General features: G+C 36.1%; 1 protein-coding gene across 1 annotated transcript in view; it reads left to right on the forward strand.

Annotated features, from left to right (window-relative positions):
- LOC136863098 (uncharacterized) overlaps positions 1 to 14,911 on the forward strand; it is a 95,128-nt gene extending 80,217 nt beyond the window's left edge. Inside the window, exon 4 of the mRNA XM_067139433.2 lies at positions 13,590 to 14,911. Within this exon, the coding sequence (XP_066995534.2) occupies positions 13,590 to 13,696 (107 nt within the window). The 3' untranslated portion in view covers positions 13,697 to 14,911. The remainder of the gene's footprint in view (positions 1 to 13,589) is intronic.
- Positions 14,912 to 15,931: the final 1,020 nt, after the last annotated feature.

Raw genomic sequence — 15,931 nt, forward strand, 5'->3', positions numbered from 1 at the left:
TCATTGAGTGGTTAGTGATAGTGACTGAAGTGCTGTCTGCAATTATCCACAATTGCAGTCTTCCAAATTAAAGGTAAAATGAGTTCAATCTATTGTAGTTTATTGTAGGCTCAATCCAACTCCTAGTCATAGACAATTTTACATGTGTAGACGTAGATGTAGCTTAAAAGAGGTCTGAACTGATGTTTATTATGAAGTAAACAAATTATATACGTTGCTTTCACTCTAAATTCATGATTAAAACGTAAAAATAATTTTGTTCCCCTAGATTTCGATTTTAACCCATTGTGGCTTGGTGTTGACGTAATGTGGATAAAATAAATTACAAAGACGTCATAAATACCCAGTCCCCAAGCCAGGGGAATTAACAGTATGAGGGGTTTGATTCCGGAAACTGAAACGGGGCCATCCGACTAAAGGCAAATGTTCTATCCATTTAGCCACAAAGCCGGACTTTAATTTGCTAAACCTTAGGCTACCATCTCCACTGATCAGGGGTTTTGAGTATTGGCAGTAGCAGAGGGCAGGGCACTAGCAGTTTTGACAACACAGCAGGCTTCTCCGTTGGCTACTGGCTGCAGCTCAAAACGCTGAAGGCTTGACGTTCACTAAACCAACCGTTGAAAAGAGGTAAGCTAAGTCTAGGGGTAGCCCATGTCTTAATCCCAGCGTAAGCCACTGATTATTTCTATCTTTTGTATTATTGTTGTTTTTATGAAAAGATACACAGTAAAAACACTGATTTCAGTAGTTTGTGTGTTACATTTTCCTAATTTTATAGTGAAAGTATGCCCCCTGGGCAATTTTAGTGGTGGGGAACCTTTGAGATAAAATCATCGGCGGGAGGGGAACCCTCCCTTCCCCCCCCTCCCTCTGCGATTTTGCACCCTGTTAATAACAATGGTAATAATAATAATAATGAGGGCAATTTTTACAAGTGAGTTGCTTGGGCCTGGACCCAGGGTGATAAAATTTTTAAAAAGAAATTCACGATTAATTTAAATTCTATGTGAAAAAAGTGGTACAGCATTTGTAGAAAGAATTTGTATTTGGGAGAGGAAAATTTGGAGAGGAAGAGGGAAGATTTTTATGCAATGAGTCCTTGTGTCATTGGCAATGCTGTCGCCTTAAAGTGCTGATAATTGCATCCTTGTGTTAGCTGTGAGCTTGCATCCAGGAGATAGTGGGTTCGAGCCCCACTGTCGGCAGTCCTGAACGTGGTTTTCTGTGGTTTCCCATTTTCACACCAGGCAAATGCTGGGGCTGTACCGTAATTAAGGCCATGGCTGTTTCCTTCCCACTCCTAGGCCTTTCCTATCCCGTTTTCGCTGTAAGACCTATCTGTGTCTTTGCTACGTAAAGCAAATTGCATCCTTGTGTTATGTTCACTTGTGTTATTCATGTGTTAATGTAGTGTCATCTTTTAAACATTCCTTATGTGCACATTTCGATATTGAAATGATGAATATTCTTCAATTCTTTGGTGGTGTTTTAGAAAGTTAACCCTGCAGAAGAGAAAGAAAGAAAGAAAGAAAGAAAGAAAGAAAGAAAGAAAGAAAGAAAGAAAGAAAGAAAGAAAGCTATGTGTTATACCAGATGCCAAAATTAGACACTTTTCAATCATAATGTGATGATTAAGTGTAAGAAATGGTGAAGAGCCCTAATTTTGCTACAGTCAATAAAGGCTTCATCTATCATCCAGTAATTTAAAACTTGTTGACGATTTGTAACATAACAGACTCTGTATTCAAGAGAAGAAACAGGCAGTGGAGCACAAACAAGCCAATCCATAACTACTGAACCAGATTCAAGCATAGCTGAAATTCCTTTCCAATCTGTGTCAATCAATCAGTCACTACTGATCTGCATCTCGGGCAGTCGCCCATGTGGCAGATTCCCTATCTGTTGTTTTCCTAGACTTTTCTTAAACGATTACAAAGAAATTGGAAATTAATTGAACATCTCCCTTGGTAAGTTATTCCAACTCCCCTTCCTATAAATGAATATTTGCTGCAATTTGTCCTCTTGCATTCCAACTTTATCTTCATATTGTGATCTTTCCTACTCTTAAAGACACCACTCAAACTTCTCCGTCTACTAATGTCATTCCACGCCATCTCCACACTGACAGCTCAGAACATACCATTTAGTTGATCCTTGTTGTTTAAAGGGGCGTAACGTCTAGGTCATCGGCCCACCATTTAGTTGAGCAGCTCATCTCCTTTCTCCCAAGTCTCCCCAGCCCAAACTTTGCAACATTTTCGTAATTATCATCATTATAAAATATTACAGCTATTTCAGTAAACAGTGCTGACAATAGTACACAGTTCAAAAAAATTAGGGGAACATATTTTGTAATGTCTGGTATGTGAACGTTAATTTGGTAGATGGGGTTCCAGTGATCGTACAGCATACCTTGAAACCTTCTCAGGGTATGTCAAATCGAAGTTATACTCAATCTGTAGGCGTAGCCATGCATTAAACTGTTAGATGACCCATGAAAACAAAGTGAATAGCATTGTGTCCGTGTGTCATCGTGAGGTACACAGACTGCTGCGGTTATTTGAGTACATTGTACGTAAACCAGCACATCCCATGAGACACCTTAACAAGGTTCAAGTTGCAAGGGCCGTTACTTTGATCCAGGAAGGATGGACTTTTTGTCATGTTGCTGTGGATCTCAATGTGTCTTCGTCGGTTATTCAACGCTTGAGAAATCGCTACACTGAGACAGGCCAGTTCACAGGGAGGGTTGGACAAGTTCGTGGACACATGACAACCCCACTGGTTGACTGATATCTGACCATCTGTGCATTGCGGCGTCGTTCAGCAGCTGCCAGAGAACTGCAACAAGACCTCAGGAGGGTCACTGGAGTCACATTGTCTGACCAGACAGTGAGGAACAGGTTAAGAGAAGTGTCCTTACGACCCAGGCGTCCTGTGCGAGTGCCCCGTTAAATGCAGCAAAATCGCGCAGCTCGCCTTCTGTTTGCCCGTACCCACGTCAACTGGCAACTTTGCCAATGGAGACCTGTGTTGTTCACAGACGAGTCCAGATTTCCCCTGACACAGCGTGATGGGCGTCAATGTGTATGGAGATGCCATGGTGAGCAGTACATGCCAAATGTTGTCCAGGAAGGCGACCAATTCGGACATGGTTCTGTGATGGTGTGGGGTGTCATCAGTATTGATGGCCGTACGGATCTTGTCGTCGTCCGTGGTAATCTTACCTCTGTGGGGTACATCGAGCAGATACTGCTACAGCACATGATGGTTACGGTGTTGGACCTTGGTCGTCTGGTAATCTTACTGCTGCGGGGTACATCGAGCAGAAACTGTTACAGCACGTGATGGTTGCTGCATACGGTGTTGGACCTGAGTTCGTACTTATGCACGACAATGTCTGGGCTCATGTAGCGCGCATCACCAGAGCTGTCTTGCGAGAACTGGACATTCAAGAGATGGAATGGCCAACAGTGAGTCCCGACCTTAATACCATCGAGCATGTGTGGGATAGGCTTGACAGAAGCGTTCATGGGTGTCTTGTTCCACTACAGACTCTCCAAGACCTTGAACAGGCTCTCATTGAAGAATTGGACCTGATACCGCAACGTGACTTCTGTCGACTTACACGTAGGTGCCAAGCTGTTATAAATGATCGTGGAGGACGTACACCATACTGAAGCTCTCCAACTGTCCTCCACCTGGAGGACTGTTATCACTTTGTTTTTGCCCCTATTTGGACATTTCCGTTTGTGTTCTGAAAATGAATACGAATCCATCAATGTTCTTTTGTATACTTCAACGGTAAAGAATAAAAGTTTAGTTGGTAATATACCTGGGTGTGAGGTATTGTTTTGTGGATCATGGCATACGTTCAAAAACATGTTCCCCTATTTTTTGAGCCGTGCATTTATTATTATTATTATTATTATTATTATTATTATTATTATTATTATTATTAATCATACACACACTATTTTAATAGTGTGCTGATGAAACTGTGTTTGGTTAATAATAAACATTTTTGTAACGCTACTTTCTTTACATGTTATAAACCTCATTTTAGGTCCGTATTGAAAATTTAACAGTTCAACAATGATAAAGGTGTTTTAATTTATTCCACCTATTCAATACTTATATTTTCACGTATAGTTGTTACATAATTAAATTCTTAGTTACATGGGACATGTTTCACCCTCAATTAAGGGCATCTTCAGCCTAAATACAATAATCAAAAATACAACTAAATTAAAAGTGGAAGTTAAATACAATCATCAAAAATACAACTAAAATAAAAAGTGGAAGTTAAAAGTTTAGTCTGTTATTAAAATTAGGAACAATAAAATTGTGAAAAATGATAAAATAAAAAGATGCTAATGGAAAACTGTCTTATGATTAAACTATAATCTTGTCGGAGACTAAAACTTCTATTAAAATTCTAATTAAAACAGTTCATATAAAATATTGGAAAATCAAAGTGGTAGTAATAAAAAGCCAACGACATGAGGGCGTGTACACAAGCATAAACTTGATTGTCATGAATACAATCTTTTCAAGGCCGCTGATGAAATTCGTAGTAAGTAAGGCAGAAGCGTCTATTGAAAAATTGTAAGAGGCCGTTAGCACCGGTAGGTAATAAAATGGCTGAATCCTTGCCAGAAAATGTCAACAGATGCAGAAATAAGTTTTCTGTAAGAGAAGGAAAAGAAGAAATAAGAAATTGAACGTAAGGAGAGACTTCAGTCTTACATAATTTTGAAACAGATGAGGACTTACATGTAAGTGGAAGTTGTTATTTGTTAACTACTGTTGAGTTGGTTGCTGCCCGTCTGTTGGCTCTAAGTCTGGTGTTATAACTGTGCTGCAGAGGCGGTAGCGAACTCGGAGGGGAAGGAATAGGGGAGTGCGGAAGGGAGGAGAGGATGGGTGGAGTCAAATGTGACGAGGCTGACAAAGGGGCGGAGTCAACTGCATTGCTGGAAGTAGGTCTTATATCTGTAGGTATGGGAGGAGTATTAGGGTTTGAAGAATTAAATATATTAGGTATCCTAAATTTATTCGAACTAACTGACTTTAATAATTTCGGCATTAATTCATGTAACATACTTTTATTGTCCGTGGTTTCATTGAGATTCTTTTGCTTATTGTACGTCTGATCTAAATAGATGTATAAACTTTCTAATTCATTCAGCATTCTTCCTTTTTGTATGTTTCTAATTATCGTTAAGTCTTTCTCAATGGATTCAAATCTGTGGCCAGTCTCCCTCATATGCAAACTCATCGCTGAGTATTTCCTATGTTTTTCCGCGTTAACATGTTCCATGTATCTTGTCATAAAATTTCTCCCAGTCTGTCCAACATATGAAAAATTACACTGAGTACATTTAAGTCTGTATACTCCCGATCCTAAATAACGATTCTTATCATAATTAACTTTTTTATGATTAAAGAATATGGACTGGTTAGTATTAGTAGTTTTAAAAGCTATATTAAAATTATGTTTCTTGAATACGCTAGTAATCTGGTGTATAGCTGGATTATTAAAAGTGAATGTAGCATACTCAGTTTTTTTGGTCTTTTCTGGTATCAGATTCGTAGATAATTTGTTCTTAATTTTATTGATTAATTTGTTGATCATTTCTATTTTGAAACCATTTTGTTTAGCGAGGTATCTAATATAATTTAATTCTTTCTTCAAATTCATGGGAGATAGAGGGATTCTAAATGCTCTATAAATTAGACTGTGAAAAGATGCTTGTTTATGTGAACTCGGGTGTAAAGAGGAATTGTTTATAGTTGTAGATGATTGTGTCGGTTTTCTAAATATTTGGAAATCAAAAGTGTTAACCTTACGCGTAACTCTTATATCTAGAAAATTCAATGAGTTATCGACTTCGTCCTCTTTCGTGAATTTCAAATTAGGTTCGATTTCATTTAATTTATTTAAGATTTCTTGACTATTAGTGACATCTTTGTTTATGATTACAAATGTATCATCTACATATCTCAACCATAAATCTATTCCTTTAATTTTTGCTATTATTTCATTGTGTTCGATTGAATCCATAAATATGTCGGCAAGGATGCCCGATATTGGGTCACCCATTGCTAATCCATTCTGTTTATAAATATTATTGTTAAATGTGAAGTAGTTATTGTCTAATACGAACTTTAACAATCTAGTGAATTCTTCTACTTCCATTTTACTAAGATTACTGTGTTTACAAATATTATCATGAATGATATTAACAGTTTTATCTGTCGGAATATTCGGGAACATATTTACTACGTCATACGAACACATCATCTGGTTTGGAAGTACGCCAAATCCAAGCAAAATGTCACACAAGTCAATGGAATTTCTTAATGGTTGTTTATTATTAAAAGTGTAATGTCTTTTCAAAAAATTGTGAATGTATTTGGAGACTTTATACGTGGGAGAATTACGGCAATTGATAATCGGACGAATCGGAATATCTTTTTTATGTATTTTGGGCATAGCTCTAGTTTCCGGGAGCCTAGGATTCATATTGACAAGTTTTAATTGTTCTTGTTCAGTAAAGAGAGATGCGGATCTTTTAAGTAAGGCTTTTAGGTTGCGTTGAATTTTAGTTAGCGGATTTTTTGTTACTAATGTGTATTTGTTATTATCAAAAAAATCTTCAGTTTTCTTGATATATGTATCTTTATCCATCAAAACGATCGCACCCCCCTTGTCAGCCTTGGTTACTATAATATTGTTATCTTCAATTTTCGATTTCATGTTTTTTATTGTTTTCTGTTGTTTGGGATCAAAATTGGAATAAATCTCTTTAGCCAGTCTGGGTAATTTCTTCTTTAACTCCAATCTTACTTCATCTTGTACATCGCGTGGGAGTTTTGATATGTTCGCCTCCGCTTCTGCAACTGTGTTAATGATATCTATTTCTCTATCTTTATTAGGCCAATTGTATTTTGGACCCCTTTTAAGTAGGTCATTCTCTCCTTCCGTAAATTTTACCTTGGTCAAGTTAACTACCGTGGGAGTAACATTGTCCGATGGGCCCTTAATTTGTTCTTGTTTCGTTTGTTTACTACGACGTATTTGTGTGTCTATTAAATGATTCAATTTCTTATTCAATGTATCCTGTTTCTTACTAAGTGCGTATGTTAATTTGTGTTCCATGTGTTGATAAAAAGACTGCCATTCTCATGGGGCTAAATCCTGTCACCGCTAAGTGAACGTTATATAATTGCAAATTCAATTTGGACTTCTTCCTGTAATATGCCTTGATTTCATTTTTAAGCCATAATTCATTTACCTTATTTTGGGTTACATTATGGCTTGGATTGCTTATGTTCTTAAATAAGTTTCTCAATCTGAAAATGAAGATTTGTAAGTTAGGAAAAGATTTAGCTTTTCTTAAACAATGTCTGAGACTAAAACTTGTACCTACTTTTCTTAAATCAACACAACGTAAGAACATCGATCGTTTTGATGGATAAAGATACATATATCAAGAAAACTGAAGATTTTTTTGATAATAACAAATACACATTAGTAACAAAAAATCCGCTAACTAAAATTCAACGCAACCTAAAAGCCTTACTTAAAAGATCCGCATCTCTCTTTACTGAACAAGAACAATTAAAACTTGTCAATATGAATCCTAGGCTCCCGGAAACTAGAGCTATGCCCAAAATACATAAAAAAGATATTCCGATTCGTCCGATTATCAATTGCCGTAATTCTCCCACGTATAAAGTCTCCAAATACATTCACAATTTTTTGAAAAGACATTACACTTTTAATAATAAACAACCATTAAGAAATTCCATTGACTTGTGTGACATTTTGCTTGGATTTGGCGTACTTCCAAACCAGATGATGTGTTCGTATGACGTAGTGAATATGTTCCCGAATATTCCGACAGATAAAACTGTTAATATCATTCATGATAATATTTGTAAACACAGTAATCTTAGTAAAATGGAAGTAGAAGAATTCACTAGATTGTTAAAGTTCGTATTAGACAATAACTACTTCACATTTAACAATAATATTTATAAACAGAATGGATTAGCAATGGGTGACCCAATATCGGGCATCCTTGCCGACATATTTATGGATTCAATCGAACACAATGAAATAATAGCAAAAATTAAAGGAATAGATTTATGGTTGAGATATGTAGATGATACATTTGTAATCATAAACAAAGATGTCACTAATAGTCAAGAAATCTTAAATAAATTAAATGAAATCGAACCTAATTTGAAATTCACGAAAGAGGACGAAGTCGATAACTCATTGAATTTTCTAGATATAAGAGTTACGCGTAAGGTTAACACTTTTGATTTCCAAATATTTAGAAAACTGACACAATCATCTACAACTATAAACAATTCCTCTTTACACCCGAGTTCACATAAACAAGCATCTTTTCACAGTCTAATTTATAGAGCATTTAGAATCCCTCTATCTCCCATGAATTTGAAGAAAGAATTAAATTATATTAGATACCTCGCTAAACAAAATGGTTTCAAAATAGAAATGATCAACAAATTAATCAATAAAATTAAGAACAAATTATCTACGAATCTGATACCAGAAAAGACCAAAAAAACTGAGTATGCTACATTCACTTTTAATAATCCAGCTATACACCAGATTACTAGCGTATTCAAGAAACATAATTTTAATATAGCTTTTAAAACTACTAATACTAACCAGTCCATATTCTTTAATCATAAAAAAGTTAATTATGATAAGAATCGTTATTTAGGATCGGGAGTATACAGACTTAAATGTACTCAGTGTAATTTTTCATATGTTGGACAGACTGGGAGAAATTTTATGACAAGATACATGGAACATGTTAACGCGGAAAAACATAGGAAATACTCAGCGATGAGTTTGCATATGAGGGAGACTGGCCACAGATTTGAATCCATTGAGAAAGACTTAACGATAATTAGAAACATACAAAAAGGAAGAATGCTGAATGAATTAGAAAGTTTATACATCTATTTAGATCAGACGTACAATAAGCAAAAGAATCTCAATGAAACCACGGACAATAAAAGTATGTTACATGAATTAATGCCGAAATTATTAAAGTCAGTTAGTTTGAATAAATTTAGGATACCTAATATATTTAATTCTTCAAACCCTAATACTCCTCCCATACCTACAGATATTAGACCTACTTCCAGCAATGCAGTTGACTCCGCCCCTTTGTCAGCCTCGTCACATTTGACTCCACCCATCCTCTCCTCCCTTCCGCACTCCCCTATTCCTTCCCCTCCGAGTTCGCTACCGCCTCTGCAGCACAGTTATAACACCAGACTTAGAGCCAACAGACGGGCAGCAACCAACTCAACAGTAGTTAACAAATAACAACTTCCACTTACATGTAAGTCCTCATCTGTTTCAAAATTATGTAAGACTGAAGTCTCTCCTTACGTTCAATTTCTTATTTCTTCTTTTCCTTCTCTTACAGAAAACTTATTTCTGCATCTGTTGACATTTTCTGGCAAGGATTCAGCCATTTTATTACCTACCGGTGCTAACGACCTCTTACAATTTTTCAATAGACGCTTCTGCCTTACTTACTACGAATTTCATCAGCGGCCTTGAAAAGATTGTATTCATGACAATCAAGTTTATGCTTGTGTACACGCCCTCATGTCGTTGGCTTTTTATTACTACCACTTTGATTTTCCAATATTTTATATGAACTGTTTTAATTAGAATTTTAATAGAAGTTTTAGTCTCCGACAAGATTATAGTTTAATCATAAGACAGTTTTCCATTAGCATCTTTTTATTTTATCATTTTTCACAATTTTATTGTTCCTAATTTTAATAACAGACTAAACTTTTAACTTCCACTTTTTATTTTAGTTGTATTTTTGATGATTGTATTTAACTTCCACTTTTAATTTAGTTGTATTTTTGATTATTGTATTTAGGCTGAAGATGCCCTTAATTGAGGGTGAAACATGTCCCATGTAACTAAGAATTTAATTATGTAACAACTATACGTGAAAATATAAGTATTGAATAGGTGGAATAAATTAAAACACCTTTATCATTGTTGAACTGCTACTTTCTTTGTCGGAAATCACCCAGAACAAATCAAGCTGCTTTTCTTTGGACTTTTTCCAGTTCTTGAATCAAGTAATCCTGGTGAGGGTCCCTACACTGGAACCATACTCTAGTTGGGGTCTTACCAGAGACTTGTATGTGCTCCCCTTTACATCCTTACTACAACCCCTAAGTACCCTCATAACCATGTGCAGATATCTGTACCCTTTATTTACAATCCCATTTATGTGATTACCCCAATGAAGATCTTTCCTTATATTAACACCTAGATACTTACAATGATCCCCAAAAAGAACTTTCACCCCATCAATGCAGTAATTAAAACTGAGAGGACTTTTCCTATTTGTGAAACAACCTGACTTTTAACCCTTTTTATCATCATACCATTGCCTACTGTCCATCTCACAACATTATCGAGGTCTTTGCAGTTGCTCACAATCTTTTAACTTATTACTCTGTACAGAATAACATCATCCGCAAAAAGCTTTATCTCTGATTCCACTTCTTTACTCATATCATTTATATGTGTATATAAGTAAACATAAAGGTCCAATAATACTGTCTTGAGAATTCCCCTCTTAATTATTACAGGGTCAGTTATAGCTTTGCCTACTCTAATTCTCTGAGTAGCCCCTGTGGGTGGGGGACACAGACGAAGAATGCACCCATGGTATCCCCTGCGACTAAAATGGGCAATCAAGGGATGATCGAATTAGAACCATGAGACTACTTGTAATTAGTACCATCATGCGGGGAACACCATGGGTCGCCTTTACTTACGAGTAGTACCACTGAGTTAGGTACACAATATGTTTGTGATAAGTAGCAACCGTGTGTAAATCAGGATGGGTTTTACAGCACCTGTGATTAGTACCACTAACATGCGGAACACCGCGGGCTTACTGTTAGAGCCCTGCACGGATATCCGTGCGGTTAGTGTCTTGTCCGTTATTGGACATAATAAATTTTCCAGCTAACTCATTCTAAACTATGTGGCAGTGCGGATAATTTTGCTGATCATTTATAGATAATGATGTTTATTGATTTTCACTCAGGTATGCTCTTGAAATCTAGAAAAGTCAGTCTTTCATATATTTCATGGAGTTATTTTTGCTTTTGGTGAGGCAACCCTTGACATTGGTGCGGAAGAATGATGGTAGGCCCTATATAAAGAGCAACATTCCTAAGAACGATGAATGAAGTAAGACAAAGTGGTGCTGCCATTGTGTATTGATTCTATAATGCTCCATTTTTAGGAACCAGTGAGTAGGGTGAATTGAATGCTGTTGAGAATTGTTACAATAGGTGCTTTCATTATGACATCCATTTGCTACTTGCCTTTACATTCAATGCCTAAAACTACGTAAATACATATCTAGTATGAGAAAGGATATCGGAATAAATATACTTAGAGTTATGATGTAATAATAAATGCTATTATGAATTAATTTACAGTCCGGTAGCAGATACTGTTTCAGTTCCCCGATAGCTGTCACTTCGCTACTAGCCATGTGCGACGCAAGCAGCTTCCAAACTGGAGGGGAGTATCTCTCTGCACGTCCACACGTCACGTTATCTGCCGGTCTGTATTCTTGTGAAGTCTGTATGTTATCTTACGTGACAAGCACAGTCAACATTGCCTAGTGGTTTGGGGATCATTACTAAGTGAATGTTTTTGCGAGTGTTCAGTCTGAGTTAAACGTATCATTATGGTTCAAATATCCCGTACCGGTAAAATAAAACAAGGCGAATATACATTACTGCGCGAAGCAAAGTTCAAATCGTCGATGAGGCAGAAATTTGGTTATGTTTCTGCTGGAAATAAGAAAGTGAAAGTTGTAGTAGGGTATTTTATTTGCAAGAATGTGTATCATTAGACAGCACATAAATCTGGAACTTCAAACTTAATAAAACGCTAATGTGAAAACGAAAAGAGCATAGTTAGTTTCTTTACTTCTAAATCAGATATCAAGAAACCAGACGTTTCATCGCTGTAATATAGTTAAATAGTTGCAATATTAGCGGATGCGGATCAAGGAAGAGCGGATGTGGATGTGGGTAGTGCTGATGCAGAGCGGATGCGGATAATATTTTGTATATCCGCGCAGGGCTCCACTTACTGTGCCTGTATTTAGTACCATTATGTACCACGGGTCTGGGCATTGCCTGTGATTAGTACGCACAATGTGAGGAACACCAATGAAGTAGATTGTACAAGATCCACCTTTTCAATACAAGATGTGTTGTTGGTTAAGATTACAACCTCATGTATTTATGGTACCGGTTTCAACATCCATGGATGTCATCATGAGCCAAGTAGGGTCATTATACAAAGATACATAGTAATGTTAAAACACACAAAATTGACCTTCATAATTAAAACTGTCTATAACAAGTTAAAATACAAAGCATATTCATGCTAAATATTCAGGTTTAAATACACAATTTGTGCAGGTATGACAAATTGTTAGTCAGAAATAAAAATAACTGAAGCTGAGGAGCCTTGTAGAAAAACAAGTTCAAAGCCTTTGGCACTCTTGAAATTTTTTGTAGTTTTAAGTTCTTTGTGCGGCATCGGTAGCCACAACATATGCATAGAACTACGTGCTGAGTGCAGTGCGAAAATAGGTTAAAAGAGTAGTTGGTGTTCTTCTTTGAGCTTTAAAAAAGCGACAATAAGTTAATAATATGTATAAACTATCTTCATAATGTTATGTCGTGTTATATGAAATGCACAGCACAGTCGGTAATAGTGTTACTTTTTTTATTTAAAAGGGTCCAATATGCAAGAACTTATTGTTTTACTCTTAAAACTAGTGGAATCTTACATATGAGTAAATACTGTGTTACCTCAAACTTTGTATTGTGTTTTGTGAAGCTCTGTAGGGTGCCTGAACATTTTTATTTTATTTTTTCAGTACATTAGTGCATGCACCTTACTTGCACAGTTGATCAAATAATCTCATTTAAATGTCAGTCCTACAAAGTTTCTTCTCAGTAATTAATGAATCATATGTAAAATGCATGTCTTACAAAGTTATTCATTATCATTTCTCCTACAGATAATTTGGTGAATTGGACTGAAAATTTGCTGAAAATGTTTGTTTACTTACTCATCTCGGATAGTCAGTTCTTTAGAATTGAGACTTAATAATTGAGATTGATTAGTCCATATTTATTAAGTAGTGAAAATTTATTTAATCTTTAATGTTATTGATGATCCTCTTTGTTTCATATCCAGTAGAGTAATAAATTAAGGTTCACATCCTACTATTTTTACCTCTTCATCTTTTGCTTCCTCACCATGCCATCCCTTGCATTTCACTTTTTGTTTCACAGATGAACTAGACCAAAGCTGCATGGTACATTGTTGTATTCTTCTTTCTGAAATTGGCTAAAGCAAGCTATACCTTGTTATCTATTGGTAGAATGTGACTATCTTTATTACTGTTGTTTGTATATCAGAGTTTTGTCATAGAAGGCCTTTTTCTTTCCAGCAAAAGATGATGATCCTTTGAATGGAATAATGCCCCCAGAAGATAAAGGAGGACAACATCAGTATGCACCAAATGCTGTTAAAATCAAACCTGTTGAAGATGTGTAACAGGCAAGGAATGAATTTGAATCAGTTGAGATTTTTTAGTTATGTAGTATGATCTTATATAGTAATTTTTCTGTAGTGTTTTTTAATCTTAGGAAGAGAAATACCAGAGTGGTGGCTGTTAGCAGATAATTTTTAGGTAAGGTTGTCTGGAGACATACTTCAGATACAGAGAGAACAGTATATTATCTAGACAACATCAGGCCATTCATTTTTGTACAAGTTTTATTTATTTACTAAACTGCTGTGTATGATTATCATAACTGTTGTATGAAAATGTTAATTGCAAAACTTATAGTTTTGGCAGAATGGAACTAGTTGTGTACATTCAAATTTTCACTCTAATTCAAACTCTACATAGTTTTGAGATCAGTAGAATTAGTTGCTTACAAAAAGGGACATATAGAATAATTAGCCTGTGAAGAAAAATTTCACTTTCCAACAAATATTCATGGAAATGTGTTCATTGAAAATGGGCATCATTCAAATGGGGGAAGTTACTGTTTGAACATTTTCCTGGTTACAAGTCTTGAGGTATTAATGAATTATCATGTTTAATAAGTACATCCATTTAAATAAGAAACCTTGATGATGTATGTTGATGTAGTTAATAACTTCCTTGATTGAATTGTAGTAATGTCCTTTTTTGCTATAGTCAATAGTCCGAGTGTTACATGCAATATTGCAGATGTAGATACCCTTTTTAATCCAGCATTAAAAAATTCTGGTTCTAGATTACTTGGCAGGTTGGTTGCCAAACGTGAATCTTAAGAAATCTCTCTCCTTCTTCACAATGGAAGATAGGCCTATATTTATGAGTATATACGTATATCCTCTGTAAAAGAGTATATCTGTGTACTAAAGAAATCAGTCATCAGGAATTTTTTAATAGTACAAATGTAAGCTATAACATTACTCACATTATAGGTACTGTTGTAGTAAAGTCTGTTTTCAACATTATTTGTTGCTGATGGCTATTAGTGCACACAGTTTTCCTTCGAAAACGAGTGAAGAGCTGGCCATTGAATTATTATGGGACAAGCTTAGCACCTAGCATGGATGTGCTCTGAAACTCTCATTTTGTGCTATTTGAGCCTGAATAATTACAACAATTTTTATCTGATAATACTAAGAGCAGAGAACATAGGAATTTATATATCTCCTTATTCCCTGTGAAGCAAGAGTTGTCTGTTATCTGGTAACAGCAGAATGAAATGAAATGGCGTATAGCTTTTAGTGCCGGGAGTGTCCGAAGACAAGTTCGGCTCGCCAGGTGCAGGTCTTTCTATTCGACACCCGTAAGTGACCTGCGTGTCGTGATGAGGATGAAATGATGATGAAGACAGCACATACACTCAGCCCCCGTGCCATTGGAATTAACCAATTAAGGTTAAAATCCCCGACCCGGCCGGGAATCGAACCCGGGACCCTCTGAACCGAAGGCTAGTACGCTGACCGTTCAGCCAACGAGTCGGACAACAGCAGAATCATATTCTTCTTCTACCATTCTATTCTCTTGGACTGATGGCTATGTATGATATTGATTGACTCTCTTGAAAGAACAACAGAGTGCCCATTGAAGTGAAGATCGTCCTATTGTTTTGAATATTGCCACAGTTCTTACTTGCAATAATGACATTACAGCATACTCATCATCATCACCGTCGTTGTCTGCTTGTCTTTTACTATTGGGAATGTCACTTGTAAATACTTACTCCAAATCAGTCGATGAAGTAAATCAAGAAATTCCGTACTGTCAGGATATCCTTAGTTATTACCTCAGTCAACAAAATTGCAATATAAATCTGGATAACTATTTAAAATAGTGTGAAATATGGAAGTAGCTACCTTCAGCTATTATTACAAGCCACAGAATTCGTAACATTATGTTGGGGTTTTTGTGTGTGCATTTGTAATATGCGTTCACAGATTCAAACCAGGCAAAAGAGGCTAGTCTTTTTTTTTTTTTTTTACATTGTGTTAAAATATGTAGCAAAATTTTCTTAACATGTTCACTGCCAGCTAGTGTGTGGGTGATTTAATTGACCAGCCCAGCCATTTAAATGCCGTGCTGTTTCAAACTCCTGCTGTACATCAGTGGATATTCTTTGTCACTGCCCTTAAGATCGTGCTGCACATCATTGGATATTCTTTAATCACTGCCCTTAAGGCACACTGTACATCATTGGATATTCTTTGATCACTGCCCCTAATGTCCTGCTGTACATCACTGGATAT

Source organism: Anabrus simplex, chromosome 2, assembly GCF_040414725.1.
Source record: "Anabrus simplex isolate iqAnaSimp1 chromosome 2, ASM4041472v1, whole genome shotgun sequence".
NCBI classification, from domain to species: domain Eukaryota; kingdom Metazoa; phylum Arthropoda; class Insecta; order Orthoptera; family Tettigoniidae; genus Anabrus; species Anabrus simplex.